Below are 27,633 nucleotides of genomic sequence, written 5' to 3'. Positions count from 1 at the left end.
GTGACTGGGGGCATTGATTCACATACTTACCACTACTTCCAGTTGAAAGTAGAAGATTCAGAAGAGAAAGGTAGATTTAAAAAGTGAAAAAGGGGCCTAAGAAGATATCTGCAAACAGGATTTGTGTAAATGAACAGGTGTGATAGGCTCATAGCAAAGGAAAGGATTGTACTTATAAGAACTGGTTAAAAAAAAAACTTTTTACCAGAAAATCTTATCAAAAGGGTTTTAAACTGAAAATGAAGGAAAGAGGGAAAATTGCCTATATAGATAACAAGTCTGCTACAACAGAAGGTAGTGGGTACAAGACAGAAAAAAGAATAGCAAGAAAAAAAAGGACTAGGGAGAAAATATGCAAGAAGAGAAAATAAAGAAGTGTATGGCTTTAGGTGTCTATATAAAATGCATAGGTAATTAACAGGATGAATTAAAAATCCTTAAAAGAAGGCAGATATGATTTCATGGGTTAATTAATGAGATTTGGAAGGATGGGATTCTGGAATTGTGCACTAGAAGGCTATCCCTCATTCAAAAGTAGAAAAATAGATAAAAAGGGAGTAGCACTGTATATTAGGAAAAATGTGCTTGTGAGAGACAGTTCAGGAATCTGAGGGGAGAAATATGCTGTAAAGAATTGAGGTGAAGATCATTGGATTTGGGGGAAGGGAATGATACCATTGTGATATCATTGACCTGGACAGAAAAGGGAATTAGATGAAGAAGAATTTGATACATATCACAAATGACATGGAAATATTACACTATTATCATGAAGAACATCAATTCTCCCTACAATGTCTGGTGCTCTATTTCTTTATGTATATTGTCTCTGTATCTTTCCTTTCCCTCTCCTTCTAAAGCAGGACAGTTGACAAATCTGTGACATATCTGATTGATAATTTCATAATTCAAATAATAGGTAGGACAGCTAGGTGGTGCAGTGGATAGAACACTGGCCTTGGAGTCAGGAGGACCTAAGTTCAAATCCAGCTTCAGACATTTACTAGCTATGTGACCCTGGGCAAGTCACTTAACTCCAATTGCCTCAAAAAAGAAAAAGGGTAAGTAGAACAGGAAACTTCTATTCTGGATCTCATCTGACCAACAAGGAGGAGTTGGTTGCTGAAGTAGAAATGACAGGAACCTTGAAGATAAGGGACTGAATATTCCATTATAGAATTTGTAACAGAAAAGAAAGGGAGCAAGATGGCAGAGTGATAGGAAGCAATGCAATGAGCTCCTCCCCACAAACTCTTCCCAACCAATCTAGAAAATGCACATGACCAAATCCTGATGGGAAAATCCAGAAAAAGTCACGGTGAGTCATTTGTCCAGCCCACCTCAGCTTAGGGAGACAGAGAAGGAGGTCTGAAAATAGGTTGAGCTAAGAGCATGGGGAGGATGAAGCTATACACGAGGGCAAAAGAAGGACCTAGATCTAAATCAAGGCACTCCTAGATCCATAGTAGGTCACTACAATGGGGACAGGTATGAATTGGTAGCTCCATTACACACTACCCAGTTCCTGGTCATGGACCCTGAGTAACTGAAAAAGGGACCTAGCAGAGGAGTGGCATTCACAGGTAGGGAAGTCCCAGGCAGTGTGTACAGAAAGGAGGAAGTTCAGAAGCCAGTAGCAGTGGCAGCACTGTGACTCAGACTCCAGGTCCAAAGCAGGGTCTCATTTCCAGCATCTAGCTCAGTCTGCAGAGGAATAACCAGAGCAGGAATCCCAGACCAAATGAGAGCCTATACTTCTGTCACCCTGAACCAGCAGAGCTTTCCAGTTGGCTGATTTGGACAGTCAACAGCAATCTCATCTTGTACAAATGCAAACCCACAACAGGAATTGTCAGAGGTCAAACCATGGAGGCAGCAATTAGACTTTGTCCTTGATCAGACCCCCTCGGGGAACACTGAAAGTTTGCAGGTTCCCAACCTATTCTGAGATCCTAGAATAACATAACACTCTAAAGTCAAAGAAAGCAGCAACAAGACAAGCTCAGACCTTCTATCTTTAAGTGTGGCAGAGCTTAGCCCCAAATTTAAGACTAAAGTCAGAAAGTTTCCTGAAAAAATGAGCAAACAAAAAAGAACTTCACCATAATGAGTTATTATTGTAACAGGCACACTCAATACACAAATGCAGGAGAAAGGAATGAGTCTAAAATATCTATAAGTAATGCCTCAGAGGAAAACATACCTTGGACACAAACTCAACTAGATTTGCTGGAAGAGATGAAGCAAGAAGTTTTGTTTGTTTGTTTTTTTAAGAGTTTAAAAAAATGTTTTTACAAATGGAAAAAGAGTGCTTGAGGGGAAAAAATGGAAAATAAATGAGAGCAGTGAAAGTAAGAATTAGAAAGGGAATTAACAGTTTGGTACAAGAGGTGCAAAACTTCACCCAAGCAACAAACTCTGAAAATTAGAATGGAACAAATAGAAGCCAAAGACTTCATGAGGCAATAAGAAATATTGTCATGACCAAAAACAAAAGTCTAGACATTGCATTTCCAGAAATCTTGAAAGGAAACTGCTCCATTCTCTTAGAATCAAATGGCACAGTTGGAAATAGAATCCACTGATCATCTCCTAAAAGAAGCCCCAAAATGAAAACTTCCAGGATCATCAAAGCCCAAATCCAGACCTTCCAGGTTAAAGAAAAAAATACTACAAACAGTCAGAAAGAAAGAAATCATGTACCATGATACTATAATCAGGATCACACATGATTTAGCAGCCATTACTATAAAGGAGCAGAGAACTTGGAATATGTTATTACCCGGAGGTAAAGGATATGGCTCACAAGCAAAAATGTCTTACCCAGAAAAATTAAGTATAATGCTATGGGGTGGAAATTGATTTTTAATGAAGTAGAGGACTGCCAAGCATTTCTAATGAAAAGGCAAGAGCTATTACAGAAACTCTGAAGTTCAAATACAGGAATAAAGAGAAACACAAAAAGGTAAACATGAACAAGGATAAAGGAGAAAACAAGGATAAACTACTTAAATTCAAATGGGAGAGATAACGCATGTGTCCCCTCAAACCCTAATACGATCAGTGTACCTAGAGGGAATCTAATTAGACATGGCCTAAGAATGGTTTTCTTATATCCTAATGATCTTAAGAAAAGAATGGAAAAAAAGTAGAAAAGGGAAAGAAATACATTAAAGGAGAATGGAAAGAAAGGAGGTGAAAAATTATCTCACACATTCAGCATACTTACAAGTAGGCATCTATACGAACAAGGAGGAGGTGGTAGGGTAAGCAGCTAACACTTGAACCTTACTCTAATCTGAACTGGTCAAAAGAAGGAATGACACATATATAAACAGGTGAGTATAGGAATGCATTTAATTTCATTAAAGAAAAGAACTTTAAAAAAACATAATTGTCCAAAAAACAATAAAACAAAGTCAAAAGGATGAAAAAAATAGGAGAAAATGTAAAATATCTCATTAGGAAAACAACTGACCTGGAAAACAGATCAAGGAGAGATAATTTAAGAATTATTGCACTACCTGAAAACCATGATCAAAGAAAGAGCCTAGATATCATATTTCAAGAAATTATCAAGGAAAACTGACCCAATATATTAGATCTAGAAGGTAAAATTGAAATTGAAAGAATCTACCAATCATCTCCTAAAAGAGATCCCAAAATGAAAACTCTCAGAGATATCATGGTCAAATTCCAGAGCTCAAAGGTCAAAAAGAAAATACTTCAATAGAAGTAAAATACTTAATATAATACTTAATAAAATACTTCAAGAGAAAATACCATCATAAAGAAACAATTTAAATATTGTGGAACCACAGTCAGAATCACATAAGATTTAGTGGCTTCTACATTAAAGGAGTAGAGGATTTGGAACATGATATTCTAGATAGCAAAGGAGCCTGAATTATAACCAAGAAAAACCTACCCAGAAAAAGTGAGTATAATCCTTTGGAGGGGGAGTGTGGATATTTAGTGAAATAGAAGACTTTTGAGCATTCTTGATGAAAAGACCAGAGCTGAATAGATAATTTGACATTCAAACATAAGACTAAAGAGAAGTATAACAATGTAAACATGAAAGAACATCATAAAGGGTCTCAATAAAGTTAAACTGCATTCTTATAGGGTAAGGTGATACATGTAACTCCTAAGAATTTATCATTATTAGGGCAGTTAAAAGGAAATTAGATTAACAGAGGGCACAGATGTGAGTTGATTATGTTGAAATGATTTCTCTAAAATGAAGGGGTGAGAAAGAGGGGGTGCATTGGGAAAAGGGGGAAGAAAGAGACAGAATGGAGAAAATTTTCACACATAAAAGAGACATGTCAGGAAGAGCTTTTACAGTGAAGGGCGAAATGGAAGGGGAAGTAGTGGGCAATTTTTGAACCTTACTCTCATTAGACTTGGTTCAAAGAAGGAAGAATATAGATACATATTTAGTTGTGTATAAAAATATAACTTACCCAATAGGGAAAAAAGAGGGGAATGGGATAAGAGAAAGGGGGAGTAGATGATCGAAAGGATGATTGATTAAGGGAGGCAGATTTTTGAGGATGATAAAAAGAGAAAGAGAAGAAACAAAAGAAAATGGGATGAAGGGAAATACACAGTTATTAATCATAACTATGAATGTGAATGGGATGAGCTCAACCAGAAAATGGAAGCAGATAGCAGAATGGATTCAAAACCAAAATCCAACAATATGTTGTTTACAAGGTACACATTTGAAACAGAAAGACACACAGAGAGTTAAAATAAAGGACTGGAGCAGAATCTAATATGCTTCAGCTGAACTAAAAGAAAAAAGCAGAGGTAGCAATCGTGCTCTCAGACAAAACAAAAACAAAAATAGACCTAATTGAAAGAGGTAATCAGGGAAACTGCACTTTGATAAAGGGGATAGAGTCAAGAAGACTCATTTTGCTGGATTCAAATCTAGCCTCAGACATAACACTTACTAGGTGTGTGACCCTGAGCAAGTCACTTAACCCTATTTGCCTCACTTTCCTCATCTGTAAAATGAGCTGGAGAAGGAAATAGCAAACCACTCCAGTATCCCAGGCAAGAAAACCCAAAATGGGGACATGAAGAGTCAGACACAAAGGAACAACAGCAACAATCAGAGACAATCAAGTGATATCAAAGAAATTTACATCAAGTTTCTCTAATAAAGGCCTCATTTCCCAAATATATAGAGAACTGAGTCAAATTTATAAAAATTAGAACCATTGCTCAACTGATAAATGGTCAAGGAATATGAAGAGGCAGTTTTCAGAAGAAGAAATCAAAGCTATCTATAGTCATATGAAAAAAATGCTCTAGTAGTCCAAATCACTATTGATTAGAAAAAGGCAAATTAAAACTCTGAGGTACCACCTCTCACCTATCAGAAGTGTCAAATGCTGGAAGGGGTGAGGGGAAAATAAGTACACTAATGAACTGTTGGTGGAGTAGTGAACTGGTCTAACCATTCTGGAGAACAATTTGGAACTGTGCCCAAAGGGCTATAAAACTATGCATATCCTCCAACCCAGAAATGCCACTACTAGGTCTGTATCCCAAAGAGACCAAAGAAAAAGAAAAAGGACCTATATATACAAAAATATTTAAAGCAGCTCTTTTTTGTGGCAGCAAAGAATTGGAAATTGAAGGGATGTTCATTAACTGGGGAATGGCTGAACAAGTTGATTGTGATGGAGTACCATTGTGCTATGAGAAATGACAAGGGGATAGTTTCAGACAAACATGGCAATACCTATATGAACTGATGCAAAGTTAAATGAGAAGAACCAGGAGATCATTGTACACAGTAACAGCAATGTTGCAACGATGATCAACTGTGAAAGACTTGTCTACTCTGATCAATACAATGATCCAAGACAATTCCGAAGGATTTATGATGAAAAAAATATGCTATCCACCTCCAGAGAGAGAATTGACCAACCCTGAATGCAATTTGAAGTATAATGTTCTCACTTTCTTTATTTTTCTTGCTTTTTTTGAAATATGGCTAATATGGAAATATATTTTGCATGACTTCACATATATAATTGATATCATATTGCTTGCCTTCTCAGTGGGTGGGGGAGGGGGTGGGAGGGAGGGAGAGAACTTGGAACTCATATTTTAGAAAGAAAATAATGTTAAAAATAAATAATAAGTTTTCAAAATATTTTTTTAAAAATTCATTTTACTCAAGAGGAAAATAGAATGGAAAGATTAAAGAGGGATGGGGGAATTAGAGGGAATATAGTTTATTATAGATTAGTTCTAAGCAAAATAAACTCTAAGGATGTACAAAAATATTTATAGCTCTTTTTGAGGTAACAAAGAATGGGAATCTGATGGTGCCCATAAATTGGGGGATGTATGACCAAGTATGAATACTATTATGCCAAACTTTTTTTGTTGAGGGGAGGTAATAGGGGTTAAGTGACTTGCCCAGAGTCACACAACTAGTAAGTATCTGAGGCCAAATTTGAACTCAGGTTCTCTGACCCCAGAGCCTAACCACTGTGCTCTATCCACTGTGACACCTAGCTATCCCTTGAACCTTTATGAGTTCAATGACCAACCAGGATTCCAGAGGACTAATGATGAAACATGCCACTCATCACCTGATAAGAAGTAAAGGACCCAAAATGCAAAATAAGACAAATATTTCATTGGACAATGGCCTATATGAAAATTTATTTTGCTTGACTATATGTGTTTACAATGGGTTCTGTATTTCTCATATTCTCAATTGGGGAGTGGGAGGGAGGATTGATGTGAAAGAGTAAGAAAGCAGATCTTCATTGATTAAGACAAGTAAAATATTATTAAAACCAAAAAACATTGAAAACTGCATAGCTTGACATACACCCAGAATTTTAGGGAGGAAAGATTTGAAAGGATTTATAGAAAAGACAGGTTGGATTGAATGGCCTAATATTTTGAAGGGGAAGTTACCCCCAAGAGGCATAGGAAGCTTGTAAGGATGAAAATATAAAAGAAAAGCAGTCATGATTGTGATGCAGAGTAAAAGGGAAATTACCTAGAGAAAATGTAATAGATATGTAGGGAACTCATGAACAAAAGGGGGTTTTAAAAAGACGGAGAGAATATGTAAGCAAAGACAAATAACTGAGAGTGTATACAAGAGTAGTATATTCTTGCAAGAATTATATCAGAAAGAAAAAAAATTGTCAGGAGTTGCTAAAGCTGATAGTGAGGCAAGGATGTTGATGAAACTAAAGATACACAAAAGGGAATTTTTATTTTTTAGAAAGCTGTGTTGAAGGTAGCTGAGAGATTAAAAAAAAGATTTAGTTCAACTCTTTGGGGTAAATGGGATGATGATAACATAAGAAAAAAACACTAAGGATGAACTAATCAATTCTAAGAAATTTTTGTATTTTCTTCCAAAAGAATGACCTTTGGAGTGAAAAGGATAGAACATAAAAAAAAATAGCTAACAGGTAATGTTTGACAAAGAAGAGGTCAGGCAGCATCTACTCACTATCAATGAGTTATAGTCACCAGGTTAAGTTGAATTACACAGCAGAATACGAAGATAGCTGCCAAATAAGACTACTGAGCCATAGTCAGTAATTTTCAAAAGACCTTGGAAGATAGTAAAGGCACTGAAGATTTGGAGGGGATCAGTCCCATTTTTTTCAAAAAGAAGAGAAGGATAAAGTCTACAAACTATAGACCAATAATCTTGACTTCTAGTCCTGGAAAATTCTAGAACATTCTAATAAGTAGGTAGTTCATGAGCATTTAAAGAAGCAATGATCACTAAAAACAATCATGGATTCATGAAGAAAAAGTTATATCAGCCAAGCTCATTTCCTTTTTTTTTTTGGCAAGATAACAAGACTGTTAGTAGGGAAATTATTTAGACATTCAGGTGGATAAAAGAGAAATGTGGGCTAGGTGGTAGTATAGTTAAATAGATTTGGAACCACTTAAATTATCCAACCTAAAAAGTCATCATTAAAGTGTCTCCTGTTAGGGCAAAATAGCTTAAAGTCTCCTGAGGTTAAAATTAGAGCAGCTGAAACAATATACATTTTGACAAATATTGATCTTCTGAATTTGTTTGTTTTTTTGCCATGAAAGGCAACATGATGTCTACTAAAGCCAACAGATGTGTATTAAGTACTTACTGTGTGTCTAGCATTGTGCTAAACACAAGGGATAAAAAAAAAAAAGAAAAAATATAATCCCTAATCTCAAGGAACTCACAGTCTAATGGAGAAGACAACCTGAAATAACTATGTACAAAGAAAGTAGATATGGGATAAAAATTGGAGATAATCAACAAATGGAAGACCCTAGTATTGGGAGGGACCTGGAAAGAATTCTTCTAGAAAGTGGGATTTTAATTCAAACTTGAAGGAAGCCAGGAAAGCCAAAAGGCAAAATGAGGAAGGAAAGAATTCCAGAAGAACTGGGTTCAAATCCTACCTCTGACAAATCTATCTGACCCTGGGCACTACAGAGAAGGTCTCAATCTGATATTGGTAGAGGAAGCTCCTCATCAAGGAATTCCCTAAACTAAAGAAAACACAGGTCAGATCTTGATGCCCTATTCTACCAAATCCTCCACTAATACCCTTTATGTGGTAAGAGATAACCCTGAATTCTCAATGGCCAGGCCAATGCACATCTAGTTCTGTTAGGCTCTTCCATGATTTTGAGTAGAATCCCAGTGCTGGATACTCATCCTAGCACCCACCCTGGTTAAGTTCAAAGAGGGTCCTCATTAGAGTCTGACCACAACATGATGAATATTTTTTGACCATAGTTACTCACAAAACCATCTATAAAGCATGGAAGAATTATGAGATACATTAGCAAACAAAGTAACCCTACTAATGCAATCACAATTATATACCAAAAAAATTTTATCAGATAAAACATGTTATATTCAATAACCAAGAATCCACACTATCAGTAGGGCTTCAGTTCTGAGTTATTTTGGTTTTTGTTTGTTGTTGTTTTCTAGGAGTGATAGATTTGTAAGGATCTTGTCTGGAACCCATTGTCATTTAAGAGGCAAAATGGTACTGTATATGGAATAAGTATTAGGCTTAGAAACCAGTGAAACCTAGGTTCAAATACTACCTCTGACATCTTCTAGCTGTGAGATTATGGGAAGTTATGTAGCTTTTCCACATTTTATTATTTAGTTGTTTTTCAGTCCTATCTGACTCTGTGACCTCATTTGGGGTTTTTTTGGCAAAGATATTGGAGTGGTTGGCCATTTCCTTCTCCAGCTCATTTTACAGATGAAAAAACTGAGGCAAATAGGGTTAAGTAACTTGCCCAAGGTCACATAGCTAGTAAGTGTCTGAAGCCAGAGTTGAACTCAGAAACATGAGTCTTCCTGACTCCAGGACTGGTACTTTATCCACTGGGATACCTGTTGTTGTAGTAGTAGTTGTAGTAGTAGTAGTTGTTGTTGCTGTTATTCCACACTTTGGTTTCCTGTAAAATGAGACTGGGGATAAGGTACAGTATATGTATAATAATGTACTTCCCACAGCTGTTGTGAGGTCCAAATGAGAGAATGTACAAGCAGTGCTTTGAAAACCTTAAAGTGCTATATAAATGTCAGCTATTATTACTATCAAAAGCATGCATTTGCAAGATGCTGGAGCCATGTAACTGTGAAATGTTAATTGGTCCACATGGCAACTGAACAGACATCTCCAGCTTCATTAGCACTGTGCTCTGAGCTAACTAGCCACAGCCTGTCAAATAAAAAGTCATCTTGCCAAAACATTTATTGCATGTTCACATTAGTATTAGTCTATAATTAATAGAAGCAAAAACCCATTTGGTATAATGAGAGAAATCTTCTTTTGCAAGCTTGAAAATTCATCACCTTTAAGAGCCTCAGAAGTTCCAGCTGGAAGGTGGTGCTTCCTATAATCCAATCAGTGTTCAAGTGGAAATCTAGCACCCATGATCTGACTAAAAGTAAGTCACTTAAGGAATAATTCCATTTCTACCTCAGCGAAATGAGGGCCACAACACTCGCCAGGACTTGAAGTTTACAAATTGCCTGGGATATTCAGAGGACAGGGATTATTAGGTTGTTTTTACTGTAATATGATGGAAATCATTTACAGTTCCCCTTAATAAGCCCTCATATACTCTAATAATGAGATGTTGGTGGTAAAATACAAGAATTCCTAAAGGGTACTGGTATCTCAACCACACAAAATATCAACAGCTGAGGAAAGCTTTAGCTTGGATTAGAGATTCAAGTTCCCACTTTACATAGCACAGAGTTCTTGCCAGTACCATTTTTCATCACAACAGCTGGGTCTTGTTAACAACTGCAAGCTGTTGTTTCAAATGCATATGAAGGTTGATGAAAACAGAGCAAGCCCACTGTTTTCCACAGAGACAACCACTAGCACTGAGCATTTATTGAAGCCAACAGAAGCAAGCTTTGATCAGCTCCATGAGTCACAAAAGGGCTGAATGGCCGTAATTACACAGGCAAGTGGAGAGTTAAAGTTGAGAGATTCAGGCTAGAAACCCCCACTGTTAAGATAAAAGAGAACTTGGGCCCTGAATTATTCAAAGGGACAGAGCTGGATATAGCTGCTGAGCTCCCTGGCTAATTACTCATCTCTCTCCTCTTCACTTTACCCTTGTATACCCAAAATAATAAGATCACCAGCTGTTACTTGTTTCAGTTCAGTGGAATAATCTAATCCACTGATTGTATTTACAAATACAAAGTAGAATGTTGGCCACCATCATGCTCAAAAATATTAGGGCCCACCAAAAAAAATGAGAAGAAAGTGGGGGATTTACCCAGTAAGGAGAAAGTCTGAGCATTGGATGAATGATGGTCTGAGTTCTGGTTCTGGCTCTCCCTCTAGCTTGCTATGGGAGCTTAAAGCAATGGCATGCTGGTAAATGTTTAACAACCAGCTCTTCCACCTCCCCACTACCCCAAAAATATACACGACATGCTGTTCAGTTTAATCTGCATTATTAACATTTTTTTCTATCTCTTTCTTAAGTCTAGACCATTGACAAAACAATAAATCAAACCTTGATTTACAGTATCTGTTGACTTCTGAGGTATAAATGCTCACACTGAAAATTTAATAATTGACTCTCTCAAGCCAGTATGAGCTGCCTCCAGCACACGCCTGTGAAGGCAAGTTACTTTAAACCCAGGGGCCTTAGCTCATTTGTTACATGTTGTTTTCCCCAAACAAACACGAGTTTGTTGAGAGGAGGGACTGTTCAGGTTTTATCTTTGTATCCTCACTGCCTAGCACAGTTCCTGGTACAACATAGTTAGTACATAATGAATGCTTATTGATTGACTGGTCTGATAAATGACAGTATAATCAATTCACAGAGTAATAACTCAATTGCTTCATGGATACAAGCCAATATAGTCCTTGAACAAGAAAACACATTGGGACAATAAAGCACATATCATAATAAATCTGCTCAGCATATGCAAATGTACTGAGGTCAAACAGCTTATGTGATGGTGTGATTATGATGGACAGAATGTGAAGTGGTGCCAGGCTCCCTTCAGGCTGTAAAGGCCAAGTATCACCTTCCTTCCTGTTCTCATTTTCTTCAGATCTGATTAGCACTCTTTTATTATGAGGTCCAAACAACCAATTCAATAGTCAAACTGATGTCATCAACTGGTGTGAGTTGTCACATAAATATCACACAAATAAAGAGATGAGAAAGAAGAGCAAGAAGGACTTCATGCTGAGCAAAGAGCTATATTAGCAAAATAACCTTATTAGTAGCATCTGCTGAAGAAATTACTTATATAAAGTAAAAAGTTCTGGAAGCTGTTTCTCCTCTAAGACCAATAATCTACAAAATATTCTAGTCATTGTAGATATTTTTCTGTTGATGGGATAAGACCTACTCAAAAGTCTATATAAATGTGTCTCTATGCTTTGCACGATTGGACTAGTGCTTATATAGCAATCTGACTCTTGCCTCCCTTTGTTAATAAGCAAAACCTCTCTTTGGCTTATGTGACTGGTCTCCATCTGGTTTATTGTCAAGATGGAACATGGAATAAAGTTTACAATGCCTGTATCTTTTTCAACTCATTATATACAGCAGAAAATGCTACCTGCCTCCAGGTAGAAGGTATTGCAATCCACCACCAAGCATATAGAAGAAAGTCAGACTATTTGACAGGGTTGATTATCATGAGGGAATCTCATCATTCTGAAAGATGGAATCATCTTTGGTGCTCACACCTCATTATTACCCTCTGTCCCTCTGAAGGGACAGTGGAGACATGAACTCCAAAACCTCCAATTCAGGTGGGGGCCCAGGACAGACGACTCCTCATTTCCTATCTGACTGCACTATTTTGGGACTTCTCTGACTTTTCCCCTCCACCTCTGAGGCAGTATTTTCCCTTTAACCCGGTTTAGTCTTCTTTTATGTGTCATCTCCCCCTTTACATAGTAAACTCCTTGAGAGAAAGGACTGTCTTTAGTCTTTGTATTTGCATTCCCAGCACTTAACACAGTGCCTGGCACATAGTAGGTGCTTAATAAATATTTGCTGACTGACTAAGATAGAGAGGTGATGAATTCAGAATGTAGACTAAAACACATACATACATATATACACATATTTGTGTGTTTATGTAGCCATGTATGTTGGATATCAACAATGTGGGGATTTATTTTGTTTGACTATACATGTTTGTAACAGATTTTGTTTTCTTGCTTTTTCTATGGTGGGGGGAGGGCAATGAGGGAGGAAATTAAAGAAGGGAAAGAGAGGTGAGGAGAGAGTGTGGACCTGAAAAGAAAAGAAAATTCAATTTTTTTTAAAAAGAAAGAAAATATCTGAATTGGAAGGGACCTAAGAGGTCATTTAGTTCATCTGAAAAAAAAAGTCTTCTTGGCAACTTTCCCCAGTGAATGCTCATCCAGCATCCATTCAGAAGCCTCCAATTAAGAAGAATTCACTGCCATCTGGGGCCAAACAAAACAATTTTTCTTCCACAAGAAAGTTCTTCAAAGACTTGAAAGCAGCTATCACATTCCTCCTAACTTTTCCACCATTCAGGTTTATATTTCTACCTTAGGCCTTCAACCAACTCTCAGATAGTAAGATTTCTAGTCCCTTCACCATCTTGATCCACTCCTTTCTTTCTACAAATGAGGAAACTGAGACCCAGATAATCCTTAACTTCCATCAGTGCTTAACTCAGGGAAACTTTCTGTGGGAAGCCTTTTTTGACTGCCCTAGTTGTCAGTGTTTTCTCTCCCTCTTCAAATTACCTTGTATTGTTGCATCCCCATCTCCCACCTCCTACCCCCCACCCAAGAAAATGAAAGCTCTTTGAGGGTGGAGACTTCTTTTTAATTGTCTTTGGATATTCGGCAGCTTTGTGCTTTGCACATAGTAGGTTCCTAATAAATTCTTGCTAAATCAACGAATGAATATCACTGCATTTTAGCATTATTTTAATGGCATTATTCTTTACTACCATAGCAATTAATAATTATTTTTTGGTTGTCAGGCAAAAATATCTCTAAAGTCTCCACTGTATGCAATGCATTGTGCTAGATGGCATGGGGATCTACATACATAGGAAACTCCTATTCTGAGGAAGCTTAATGTTTGTTTATATACGGCAACAGGGGAAACATATATGTGAAAAAAACAGGTTAAAATTGTAGACAAGTTCATTTAGAAAAAGCAATATCCATGACAAATTTCCAGACTCAGCAAGAAAAGTAGTAATACTGTGTGTTGCAAGGTGGCAACAGCAGAATGGTTTAAAGACAGACTGTAGTAACAACATTCTGATATTGTCAGATATCTGATATTGTGCTCAAAGCACAGCTGTCAGAGCCACTGTCACATCCCATCTTCAGGAATCGCTTTGATCTTGACCTTGATTTCACACACTATTGCCTCCAAAGTTCAACTTGGAATCTCTATAACCAAAGTAGCTCTATGCAGACTATGGAGCTGTACTGAAGTCCATGACACAGAAATACTCATTCTTCTTCAACAGAATTTTCTCTACCATAATAAGTTTCAGGGATTTTACTGGTAAAGTTATTAACCCTGAATGAAGAGTTGGGCCCAGATGTTTGCAGTTAAAAGGAGAGATCACAGTCAGACCTTTTCTCAATAAGTATTTATTAAGCATTTGTTATGTGCCAGGCACTGTGCTAAGTACAGAGATGCATAGAAAGACAAAAGACAATCACTGATCTCCATAAGCTCATACGGAGGAGTGACAACATAGAAACAACTAGGTTCAAACTAGATATGAAATAAGTTGGAGAACATCAATAGAGGGAAGGCAATGATAAGGAAGATAAAGAAAGGCTTCTTAAGGAAGACTGGATTTAAGCTGGAACTTGAAGAAATCTAGGATGAAAATGAGGAGGGAGAGTATTCTAAACATGGGAAACAGCCATTAAAAATGCTCAATGTTGGTTGATGGAGTGTCTTGTTAGAGGAACAGAAAGGAGGGCCCTATCAGTGGATGGTAGAATGGTGGGGGGAAAGAGAGAGAGAGAGAGAGAGAGAGAGAGAGAGAGAGATGAGTAAGGAAAGTATAAGAAGACTGGGAACATAGGAGGGAGCAGGAGGGAAGGGCTTCGAATGCCAACCAGAGGATTTTATGTTCAATCCTAGCTATGATAATGAGCCAATGGTCTTTATTGAATTGGTAGGAGGGAGAAGAGAGATTTAGTCAGTTCTATACTTTAGGAAGATTAATTTAACAGCTGAGTGGGAGATGGTCTGGAGTGGGGAAGAGACTTCAATCAACCAGTAGGCTATTACAATAGCACAGGCACAAGGTACTAAGGCCCTATTCCAGGGTGGTGGCAAAGTCAGAGGAGATAAGGAGGCACATTGTAGGTCACATCAACAAGACTTGGCAAGAGATGAGCTACTGGGAGGATGATTGAGAAAGGGAGGTTATATGGCATTGAATTCTTGGTGGGAATTCACCCACCAAGGTAAATTGGATATGAAAGAAAATATAAAAGTAAGAATTACGATAGGAAAGAGAAAAAAAGAAGCATCTCCATGAAAATATTCTTTATAAAGTCACTATAACCTTCAAAAGTAAATAAGGTGAGAAGCAGCTAAGTGGCGCAGTGGATAGAGCATCATCCCTGAAGTCAGGAGGACCTGAGTTCAAATCCAGCCTCAGATCAAACACTTGACACTTACTAGCTGTGTGATCCTGGGCAAGTCACTTAACCCCAATTGCCTAAAAAAAAAAAAAGTAAATAAGGTAAATTAAGGTTTTTTTAGAGGTTATGTAGCAAACTGGAAGGAGACCTGGGTTCAAGTCCTGGCTTTGACACTTATTGGTTGTGTGACCATGGACAAGTCATTTTATTTCTTTAAACCTCAGTTTCCCCATTTGAAAGCTGGGGATGATGACACATGTACTGCCTTGATCTCTCAGAGTTCTGAAGGAAAATAACCTTGTTAAAATAAAAAGAAAAACACGATTAAACACCAAATAGAAATCCTGGAAATAAAAGGAGAGAGTTAACAAAATTAAGTTTTTTAAAAAGTCCATTGAACTAATAAATAAAAATAGGAACTCTTTTTAAACAGTAAAATAGATAAACCATTGGCTAATTTCATTTTTAGAAAGAAAGAAGGAAACCAAATAACGAGTACCAAAAATTAAAGGAGTGAATTTATAAACCAATGAAAAGGAAGTAAAAACAATTATTAGGAGTTATTTTGCCCAATTATCTGCCAATAAAACTAACAATCTAAGTAAAGTGGATGAATATTACCAAAAATATAAATAGTCCAGATTAACACAACAGGAAATGGAATACTTAAGTAGCCTTATCTTAGAAAAATATATTAAACAAGCCACAAATGAGCCACCTAAGAAAAAATCCCCAGAGCCAGATCAATTCACAAATGAATTCTACCAAACACTTAAAGATCAGTTAATTCTTATACTTCATAAACTATTTGAATAAATAGGTAAAGAAGGAGTCCTACCAAATTCTTTTAAGAAAATATAATCTTGATACCGAACAGGGAGAGTCAAAATAAAAACAAAATATAGACTAACATGTCACAAAGATCATACACTATGACTGTGCTGAATTTATATTGGGAATGCAGTGCCAGTTCAATATTAGTGAACCTATAAGCATAATTGACTATATCGATAACAAAAACAATAAAAATCACATAATTATCCTAATAGATGCAGAAAAGACTTTTAACAAAATTTCTAACTTTTAACAAAACTTTTAACACCCATTCCTATTAAAAACACTAGAAACACAGGAATAAATGGAGCTTTTCTTAAAATGATAAGTAGTATCTATCTAAAACTAAGAGCAATCACTATCTGTAATTGGAATAAACTAGAAACCTTTCTAATAAGATCAAGGATGAAGAAAGAATGCCTGTTACCACCATTATTAGTCAATATTGTACTGGAAATGCTAGTTATGATAATAAGACAAGAAGAAATTGAAGGGATAAGAATAAGCAAGGAGGAAACAAAACCATCATTTTCTGCAGGTGATATGATGGTTACCTAAATACTCCAAGAGAGTTCATTGAAAAACTAATAAAAAAAATCAATTAGCAACTTCAGCAGTTATAGGATATAAAATAAGCCCACACAAATCATCAGGATTTCTATATATTACCAACAAAATCCAGCAAAAAGAGATAAAAAGAGAAATTCCATTTAAAATAACTGCAGACAGAATAAAATATTTGGGAGTCTACTTGCCAAGACACACATAAGAGCTATATGAACACAATTACAAAACATTCTTTATACAAATAAAGATACATCTAAATAATTGAAGAAATATTAGTTGCTCATGGGTAGATTGGATAAAAATGACAACACTACCTAAATTAGTTTATTTATTCAGTGCCATATTAATCAAATTGCCAAAGTATTACTTTAACAAGCTAGAAAAAATAACAAAATTCATCTAGAGGAACAAAAGGTCAAGAATATCGAAGGAATCAAGGGAAAAAATAGGAAGGAAGGGATCCTAGCAATAACAGATCTCAGACTGTACTATGAATCTGTAATCATCAAAAACAATTTGGTTCTGGGTAAGAAATTTGGAAGTTGATCAATGGAACAGATTAGGTTCACAATATATACAAGTAAATGGCCATAGTAATGTAGTGTTTGATAAACCCAAAGATCCCAGCTATTGGTCAAGAACTCACTATTTAACAAAAACCGTTGGGAAAACTGGAAGGTAGTCTGGCAAAAATTAGGCACAGACCAAAATCTCATGCTATATACCAAGGTAAGCTCAAAATGGGTTTATGACTTAGAAATTAAGGATAGTATCATAAGAAGGGAAGAAATTACCTGTCAGATCTACGGACAAGAGAAGAGTTCATGATCAAACAAAAGACACAAAGTTTCACAAGAGGTAAAATGGATAATTTTGAAAATTTGACTTGATATGTAAAATTTAAAAGATTTTGCACAAATAAATATCAAATACAGTTCAAATTAGAAGAAAAGTAGTAAGCTGGGGAAAAATATTTGTAGCAAATTTCTTTGAGAAAGTTCACATTTCTCAAACATATAAAGAACAGGGCCAATTTTACAAGAGTGAGAACCATTCCCCAACTGACAAATGGTAAAAAGATATAAATAGGCAGTTTTCGGAGGAAGAAATCAAAGCTATCAATAGCCATATGAAAAATGCTCTAAATCATTAATAATTAAAGAAATGCAAATTAAATCAACTGAGATACCACCTCATACCCATCAGATCAGCTAAGATGACAGAAAAGAAAAATGACAAATGCTGGAAGGGATGGGGAAAATAGGTGCACTAATGAACTAGTCCAACCATTCTGGAGAACAATTTGGAACTATGTCCAAAAGGCTATAAAACTGAGCATACCTTTTGACCCAACAATACTTTTACTGGGTCTATACCCCAAAGAGGCCAAAGGAAAAGGAAAAAGACTCAAATATACAAAAATATTTATAGCATCTTTTTGTAGTGACAAAGAATTGGATATTGATGGAATATCCTTCAATTGAGGAATGACTGAACAAAGTATGATATGTAAATGTGATGGAATACTATTGTGCCACAAGAAATTGTAAAGGAGATAATTTCAGAAAACATGGAAAGACCTGTGTGAACTGAAGTGAGCAGAAATGAGTGAAGTGAGCAAAACCAGAACAATACACACACACAGTAACAGCAATATTGTAAAGATAATTAGCTTCCAAAGACTTAGTAATTCTGATCAACACAACGACCCACCACAATTCCAAAGAACTGATGATGAAACATGCTATTCACCTCCATATAGAGAACTGATAAACTCAGAGTACAGATTGAAGCATATTTTTCCTTCTTTTTCTTGTATTTATTTATTTAAAGAACCTGACTAAACCAGAAATTTGTTTCATGTGACTATACATATTAATAGTAGATTTTGTTTTTTCTTACCTTCTCATTAAGTGGTGGTAGGGGAGAGAAAGAGAATTTGAAACTGAAAAAAAAGTTTTTTAAAATCTCTGTGAAAAGAAAAAAGTTGCCTGGGACTATGTATAAGAGGGTTAGTGGTTTGACCATGGTCACACAGCTAGTATGCGTCAGAGGCAGGAGCTGAACCCAAGTCTTCCTAACTCCAAGGCCAGCCTTCTATCCACTTCATCACATCTTTTTTTTTTCTTTCTGCTTTATATAATCGCAAGAAGTGTTTTTAAAATTCTAGGGCTGATTATTTCTATCACTGAACATCAAAGAAGGCAAAAGACTTAAGAACAATCTTAAAAATATATGTAATTAGAAAGGTAAAACTTGGCAGTGGGGGTGGGAAAAAGAGGAAGAGAAGGAAGGGCAATAGAAGAGACTAATGAATTCCCAAAGCAAATCTAACTCTGCATATCCATTTGGAGGAATTTACTATGTCACTATTCCTGTCTATTAGCATGGATATTCAAGAGTTAACTATCTTATCAAGTGCAGGTGAGCAAAATAGAATCAAGCTGATTTGAAAATGAATTAGACCATGGTGGTTCACTTGGTCCAAGGATAAATGCCATGGAAATTAAAGAAAATAGTTCTAATGTCATAAAACAGAACAGGTCACTGATAGGGCAAAATGATTACTATCATCATTATTAATATTACTTTGCATTTAGATAGCCCCTTTCCTCTGAAAAATTCATTCTCATTCCATGCTATTGCTTATGGATCTCTTTAGCCCTTGGAATTCCTGGGATCCTTAGTCCTCATGTAGAAGAGATGTACAGAGTTAGGAAGGGAGTGAGCAATTAACCTTTAAGCTTACCTTAAGCTTTCTTTCTTCAAGTAACCTGCAGAAATAGACTAGCCTTTAAAATAACGCCAATTTTTAAAGATCCTTTTGTGAGTGGGTACTGATACAGATTTTAAAGCCAGAAGCACAACTTATCAAGTACTGAATTTAGTGTTTATAGAAAATAACACTGAGCAAAAAGTATCACATTATTACATACACGTAGGATATTGACAAATATAGGTACTAGTTCAAATAACTCTCTGCCTAAGACTATGGTGAAATTGGTTGGTATAGTGCAAACATAGAAATAACAGTAAAATAAATCTGTTATCTTATCACATAATTCGTGAATCCACAAGAGACTGCAGCAAACCTGACTCCCTGTGCCCTTTTCTCCCCAACCAGAGTTGCCCTAGGGGTAAGTTAGCAATCCAACATAAATTGTGTACTTGGTGCCTGGTTGCTTCTGTCAGATGCACCATTACTCTGAGGTGAATGGGTCAGTTCTTCTGAAGACTGGCAATAAGAATGACTGCAAGTTATAGAGACTATAGCAACCAATAGAATAATAAGAGTTTACATTTATATAATATTTAAAGGTTTATGTGGTTCTTTCCTCACAAAAATCATGTTGTTTAAAGAGCATTTAAGTAGGAGTTAGGAAGATATAAGTTCAAATCCTACCTCATATACTTTGTAACTATGTGATCCTGGGCAACTCACTTAAACTCTCTCTGCCTCAGTTTCCTTATCTGTAAAGTGGGTGGATTGAACTCCATGGCCTCTAAGGTCCCTTCTAGTTCTAAATCCATGATACTGTGATCCAAACCTGTGAGGTAAGTTTAAAAAATCAAATTTTAAAAATAATAGAATAATGGCATCACAGAATTTTAGACCTGGAAGGGACCTTAGAGGTCAAAGATCATGCACTCAAGTGTTATCTAACATCAGGGTTACAGCATAATTTTATTTCCCCCCATCTCTTAAACCTTTGACAGATCAATGGATCAGAGGTCCACAGTTGTGAATTTAAGTATTTTACCAGTAGGCAGTAAAATTTTGATTGAGAAATTCTTATCTCATCCCAACCCTTCACTTCACAGATGAGGTAGGTTAAGTTAAAGGACCTATCCAGACATTTAGTGGCAAAACCAAGTCTAGATTCAGGTCTCCAGATTCCTGGTCCAGTGCCCTTTCCACTAAACCACAGCCTTTACGAATTTGTGAAAGACACATAGATCAAAGTTTCCATATGACTTGGGGAAAACTAATAGTATTAGAGTCCATTTCTTTGAATTATAAGAAAATGAACAAACTATTCATTCACAAAAGCTCAGCCCAAAACAAACCACCAACTCCTTGGAGGTCTCTATGAATCCACTAGCCTTGACAAGATTTCTCCCTCTTCCAAACTCTGACAGCACCTGAGACTACTAATCCAGCACTCAATATCTATCACCCTGAGTCATTGACATGATTTGTCTGAGATCACACAACCAGTAAGGAAACAGAGCTAAATTTCCAACACATTTCTTATTCCAAGTTTAATGGACCTATTATGTCACACTGCCTTACTGTGTCCCTCTTCATTGAGTACTTAGACTGGGAATGGGGAGGAAGTGAGGTGAGGGAATATCTACACAAAATTAAGGAAAATGATGAAGATCCTGGATGAAATCACAAGTCCTTTGAAGAATGAAAAATTATGAAAATCAGATGCCTGCAAATATTATGATAAGCAACTTTCTTGAAATTTTTTCTGAAGCTGGAGAAACAAAATCTAATGCTTCATTTCTTCCATACTGGACAATAAGTTGCTACTGTCTTCCCAGCATGGTTCTTCAATATATTTATTAATATGAAATAGTACCAGGGAAAATCGAAATTAACACATCAGAATAAAAAGCATTAATTAAGCACATGTTTGAATGAAATTAACATCTTCCAATTTTGCTACCAAGTGACTAATATTTTTTTAAATTTGAGAGCAGTTATTATGATAATCTTAACTGTGATGAACACTTTGTATGTTAATGTGGATGCAAATTATAATGGAGAAGACATTTCTTTTGTCACTTACCATTTGTTAATATCTACTTAATGCAAAGGACTATCCCCTCCATAACATCCCGTATATAGTTGAGTGTTTTACTATGCAAACCTAATCAGAATTTTCAAATAAGATTATTGTTTTGTTTTGTTTTGTTTAAAAAGGTATAGGTAGAAGGATTCAGACTTACCAGGAAATCTGCTGTGGAGATTAGCATCACAGTTGTAGCTATTGAACTGTGCCATCCCAGGAAGCACCTTAATTGTTAGCAAGAATAATAACCATGCTCGTTCCATTGCAAAACCTAGAAAAAGGATCAGTTTGTTAGCACATGCCCACCATAGTTTCCCTAGCTGGTATCCAAACTATTAAGTTCCATTGAACTCAGTTCCAAACATCGGTCCCATAGTTCACACTTCTATCATCAAAGCTAAGTAGAAGGTCAAATGATCAGTCTAATTCAAGAAAAGGTAAGAATTTGACCTGAATTACTCAGATGATGACCTTAATCTTTAGTTTCACTTTTCTAGAATGCCCTCACTAGCTAAGCATTATACAGTAAAGATCTAAAGAAGGGATCACAGACCAACTTAACAGTGAGATGAAGATATTTTTGCTATCAATATGATGGCAAAGGGGCAGAGCCAAGATGGCAGAGTAAAAGCAGTGACTCGCTTGAGCTCTCCCCCAAACCTCTCTAAATACCTGTTAAAAATGGCTCTAAACAAATTCTAAAGCAGCAGAACCCTCAAAAAGACAGAGTGAAACAAATTTCAAGCCCAAGATAGCCTGGATAGTTGATCAGAAAGGTATATCGTGCTGGGCTGGGAGAGGAACGTAATTTGGCATGGATGCACAGGCAAAACAGGCCTCAGTGAACCTGGAGCAGGCCTCAGAGGACTGAATCACAGGCAGCTGTGGCAGTTTCCAGACTTCTCAACCCATGAACACCAAAGACAACTTAGAAGGTCAGTAGGAAAAGTCTGTGTCTGCAGAGGTGAGAGAGAAGCAGGGTCCCATCCCCAGTCCCCAAGTGTGGCCCCAGGGGTGGCAGCTGCCTCCTGAGCTTCTGGTCCACAGACTGAGAGAAAATCAAGTGGCTGATCAGAAGGGGATTGCAGAGATCTCTTTGCTGGTGCAGGATTCCCTTGCTTGACCCGTGCTTGGGTCTGGGTCACAGATCTGGGTGGCGGTCCTGGGGTGAGGAGGAGCACTGGCGTGGTGGAGCTTTTAGTGACTCTGGAGAGGAAATCCTCCTCATGGTTCCAAGACAGAAAAGAGTGCTCATAGACCAGAGCACAGGCCAGGAAAGGGGTAAACACCTCGTCCTTGATCATAGCACCTTGGAAGAACTGAAAATTTACAGGTTCCTAGAAGTATCTCTGAAAACAACTGCACAAAACCCCTGAAGTTTGGGACAGTACATTCTCCACACTGGAAGCAGACTCCTACCTTAACAAAGAGTTTATAATTCAAGTAATTGGCTGGGATCATGAGCAAGCAGCATAAAAAGAGTTAGACCATAGAATCTTATTTTGTTGACAAAGAAGATCAAAACATACAACCAGAAGAAGACAACAAAGTCAAAACTCCTACGCCCAAAGCCTCCAAGAAAAATATGAATTGGTCCCAGGCCATGGAAGAGCTCAAAAAGGATTTTAAGAAGCAAGTAAGAGAAGGAGAGGAAAAACTAAGAGTGATGCAAGAAAATCATTAAAAACAAGTCAACAGCTTGCTAAAGAAGAACCAAAAAAATACTGAAGAAAATAACACCTTAAAAAATGGCCTAACCCAAATGGCAAAAGAGGTCCAAAAAGTCAATGAGGAGAAGAATACCTTAAAAAGCAAAATTGGCCAAATGGAAAAGGAAGTTCAAAAACTTACTGAAGAAAATACTTCTTTAAAAATTAGAATGGAGCAATTGGAAGCTAGTGACTTTATGAGAAATCAAGCCACTGTAAAACAAACCCAAAAGAATGAAAAATTAGAAAAAAATGTGAAATATCTCATTGGAAAAACAACTGACCTGGAAAATAGATCCAGGAGAGAGAATTTAAAAATTATTGGACTATCTGAAAGCCATGATCAAAAAAAGAGCCTAGGCATCATCTTTCAAGAAATTATCAAGGAAAACTGCCCTGATATAATAGAAATGGAAAGAATCCATTGATCGCCTCCTGAAAGAGATCCTCCAAGGAAAACTCCTAGGAAGTAGCCAAATTCCAGAGTTCCCAGGTCAAGGAGAAAACATTGCAAGCAGCCAGAAAGAAACAATTCAAGTATTGTGGAAACACAATCAGGATAACACAAGATTTAGCAGCTTCTATATTAAGGGACCACAGGGCTTGGAATATAATATTCTAGTGGGCAAAGGAGATAGGATTACAACCAAAAATCACCTACCCAGCAACACTGAGTATAATCCTTCAGGGGCAAAAATGGACATTCAATTAAATAGAGAACTTTCAAGCATTCTTGATGAAAAGGCCAGAGCTGACTAGAAAATTTGACTTTAAGATACAAGACTCAAGAGAAACATGAAGAGGTAAACAGGAAAGAGAAATCGTAAGAGATTTATTAAGGTTGAACTGTTTAAATTCTGCATGGAAAGATGATATTAGTAACTCATGAGTCCTTTGTCAGTACTAGAGTAGTTAGAGGGAAAAGAATTATATATATGTATATAGATAGATAGATAGGTAGATAGGTAGATAGAGGGCACAGGGTGAGTTGAAGATGAAGGGGTAATATATAGAGAATAAAATTGAGGGGTGTGAGAAGATTATATGGGGAGAAGGAGAAAGGGAGAGGTAGAATGGGGTAAATTATCTCACATAAAACAGACAAGAAAAGGCTTTTACAGTGGAGGGGAAATGGGGGGAAGGTGAGAGGGAATGAGTGAAACTTATTCTCATCAGATTTGACTTAAGGAGAGAATAACATACACACTCAATTAGGTATGGAAATCTATCTTACCCTACAAAAAATAGGGGGGAAAGGGGACAAGAGAGCAAGAGGATGATAGAGGGGAGGACAACTTGGGGGGGTAATCAGAAGCAAACACTTTTAAGGAGGGACAGGGTCAAAAGAGAGAATAGAATAAACAGGGGGTGGGATAGGATGAAGGGAAATATACTTAGTTTTTCACAACACGACTACTATGGAAGAGTTTTGCATGACTACACATGTATAACCTGTATCAAGTTGCTTGCCTTCTCAATGAGGGTGGGTGGAGAGGGAGGAAGGGAGAAAATTTGGAACCCAAAGTTTTAAAAACAAAAGTTAAAAAAAATTGTTTTCACATGCAACTGGGAAATAAGAAATACAGGAAATGGGGTATAGAAATTTATCCTGCCCTGCAGGAAAATTGAAGCAGAAGGGGATAAGAGAAAGGGGGGGAGAGATAGAGGGCAGATTAGGAGAAGGGGTATTCAGAATGCATGCCATCTTGGGGTGGGGGGAGGGATGAGATGGGGAGAAAATTTGGAGCTCAAAATCTTGTAGAAGTGAATGTTGAAAACTAAAAATAAATCAATTTTAAAAAAAGAATGAAAAAAAATGTGATGGCAAGGAATATAATTAGCTAGCAGTTTAGGACAACATAGATTACCAGACTACCTAAATATCTAAATCTTCACCTCAGATTTACCTCTACGAATTAAATCACAAAGAGATTTAAACACTTAATTATTTTAATTGTGGAGAGGTTTTACTTCTGCTATTGCCATACAGACAATAGAAATGAGAATTTTCCTTAGCAAAGGTTTCTTAGATGATTAATATTTCTAACCCCACATCAAAGTCTTTTGTTTGATTATTTTTTCAATAAACAATGTTGGGAGTGGGGGAAGGTGGCGAAAAGAGGGAGGTGGTTGAGAATAGGACAAAAGTCAGAAAATACTGTGTGGAAAACCATTCTGTTTTCTCTACCATCTGTTTCTTGGTGAATATGAAGAACTAATACAGTTTTAAGAACAATGAAATCTGAAAGGAAAGCAATTAGAGATTAAAACATAAAATAAAACATATCTGTGCTGCAGATTGAACAAATAAAATAATTACAGAAGCAACTTAATCTTTTAGCACTGTAGTGACAGTAGTTATTGGTAACATTTTTGGATACCATTTAATTTATTATTATTTCTGAGTACTAATGCAAACCCTTTTAATGCAGCTTCTGAAAGCTCCTCTCTTATTTCCAGAGAATAGCTTGTGTACTGAGAAAATGATAGTTTGTAGTACTTACCTCTAAATATTTTCTATTCCAGATGAAACTCCATCTGCTGCCTTTGCACAGGTAGTCCCTCAGGTCAGTCAGTCAATAAACATTTATTAAACACTTACTATGTACCAGGCACTGTGCTAAGCATCAGGAATACAAAGAATGGTAAAATGCACTTCTGTGGAGGACTTCACAATCTGACGGAGGAAGACAATATGGAAACAACTATGTACAAACAAGCTATCTACAGGATAAAGTGGAAATAATAGACAGAGGGAAGGTATTAGAATTAAAAGGGATCATGAAAGACTTCCTAAAGACAGTAGAATTTTAGCTAGGACTTGAATCCAGGAGGCAGAAATGAGTTATGGGTAGAGTTACAGGCATTGGGGACAGCTAATGAAAATGCCAGGAGTCAGGAGCTAGAGTGTCTTGTGTGAGAAACAGCCGGGAGACCAGTGTCACTGGATTGAAGAGTACATGGAAGGACCCAAGAGGAAAGAAGACTGAAAAAGAGGGGGCAGCTTATGAAGGGCTTTATATTTGATCCTGGTATGATAGGAAGCTCCTGGAGTTTATTGAATGGGGAGAGGAACTGACACTGTCATATCAGAACTTTAGGAAAATCACTTTGGTGACTGAGTGGAGGAGAGACTTGTGGAAGGCAGACTCACCAGTAGGTTTTTGCAGTAGTCCAGCCGTAAAGCTATAAGCACCTCAACCAGTGTGTTGACAGTGTCAGAGTAGAGGAGGCAGTATATATAAGAGATGTTACAAAGGCAAAGTCAATGGGCCTTAACAACAGATTGGATATGGGAGGTGAGAGAGAGTGAGGATGAAAATTAGTTTTGTTTTGGACATGTTTAATTTAAGATGCCCACAGGTCAACCAGTTGAAAATGTCCAATAGGCAGTTGGAGATTCTAGACTATAGCTCTGCAAAGAAGCTAGGGCAGGAAAGGTAGATTTAAGAACCATCAATACAGAGATGTCTGGTTTGCATTTCCTCCCCACTTTTACATTGTTAGAAAGATTCTCTAGGTACCTTAAAAACATAGCTCTGGCACTACCAACTGCACAAATGATTCCCTCGGTTGTTAGTTCATTCTCCATCTTGAAATTAATAATAATAATAGGATTAATCACTAAGATATAGCAACTACTATGTACCAGGCACTATGCTAAGCACTTAATAGCATTGTTTCATTTTATTCTCACAAAATTGGAAGTTAGATGCTATTTTTATCCCCATTTTACAGATGAGGAAACTGGGGCAAACAGAGGTTAAGTGACTTGCCCAAGGCTACATAGCTAGAAAGAGTCTGAGGCAGGATTTGAACTCAAGTCTGTTATTTCAGACCCAGTGTTCTCTCCACTGGACCAGCTATCTGCTCACTTTATATTACTTTATACATATAAGTTTTTACTTATTTGTTTACATATTATATCCTCCCAGTAGAATGTAAGCTCCCTGAGGGCTAGACTTTTTCATTTTTGTCTTTGTATTCCCAGGGCCTTGTCTATAGTTGGTACTTAATCACTTGTTGAATTAAATTGAAATTAAATCTATTCTGGCTATGCCTACACAGCAAATAAAGTAGACATTGAAAACAGCTACATCAGATAATCCTGGCTTCAAAGTACTTTGTTTTGTTTTATTTTTCAGCTTGAATTATTGCTAAGAATTTAGGCATTATAGCTATCCTGAAAAAGACTTCAATCTTTAGTTGACCAATCAAGTATTTTGCATTAGGAAGGAAATAAAAATTGCATTTGAATCAACATGACAGAATACAGAGTTTATGGAGGGGTAAGTCACTTTCAAGAGGATGTGGGAAAAGAGAGTATGAGTTTACTTTCAAAAATAGATGAAAAAGAATATTAATTCAACCACTGGTTCCTTCCAAAGCTTCTATAATCCTCCCTCCAGTAATAACTGGGTCAATAGTTATATATCAATTATCTGTGTTCCATTAAGGCCAAAATGCCCACCACATTGGACATCATTCATGGAGATCTCCTGGTCAACACCTCAAATCCCAAACAGGCCT

The 27,633-nt window shown here is 36.8% G+C and overlaps 1 protein-coding gene across 1 annotated transcript in view; it reads right to left on the bottom strand.

Moving 5' to 3' along the window:
• The window catches only part of ZPLD1 (zona pellucida like domain containing 1), a 58,049-nt gene extending 36,392 nt beyond the window's left edge, over positions 1 to 21,657 (bottom strand). Inside the window, exon 1 of the mRNA XM_027865906.1 lies at positions 21,552 to 21,657. Within this exon, the coding sequence (XP_027721707.1) occupies positions 21,552 to 21,657 (106 nt within the window). The remainder of the gene's footprint in view (positions 1 to 21,551) is intronic.
• Positions 21,658 to 27,633: the final 5,976 nt, after the last annotated feature.

This window comes from Vombatus ursinus, unplaced genomic scaffold (assembly GCF_900497805.2).
Source record: "Vombatus ursinus unplaced genomic scaffold, bare-nosed wombat genome assembly UNPS02001419.1, whole genome shotgun sequence".
NCBI lineage: Eukaryota > Metazoa > Chordata > Mammalia > Diprotodontia > Vombatidae > Vombatus > Vombatus ursinus.
This window is presented reverse-complemented; position numbering and strand designations above follow the sequence as displayed.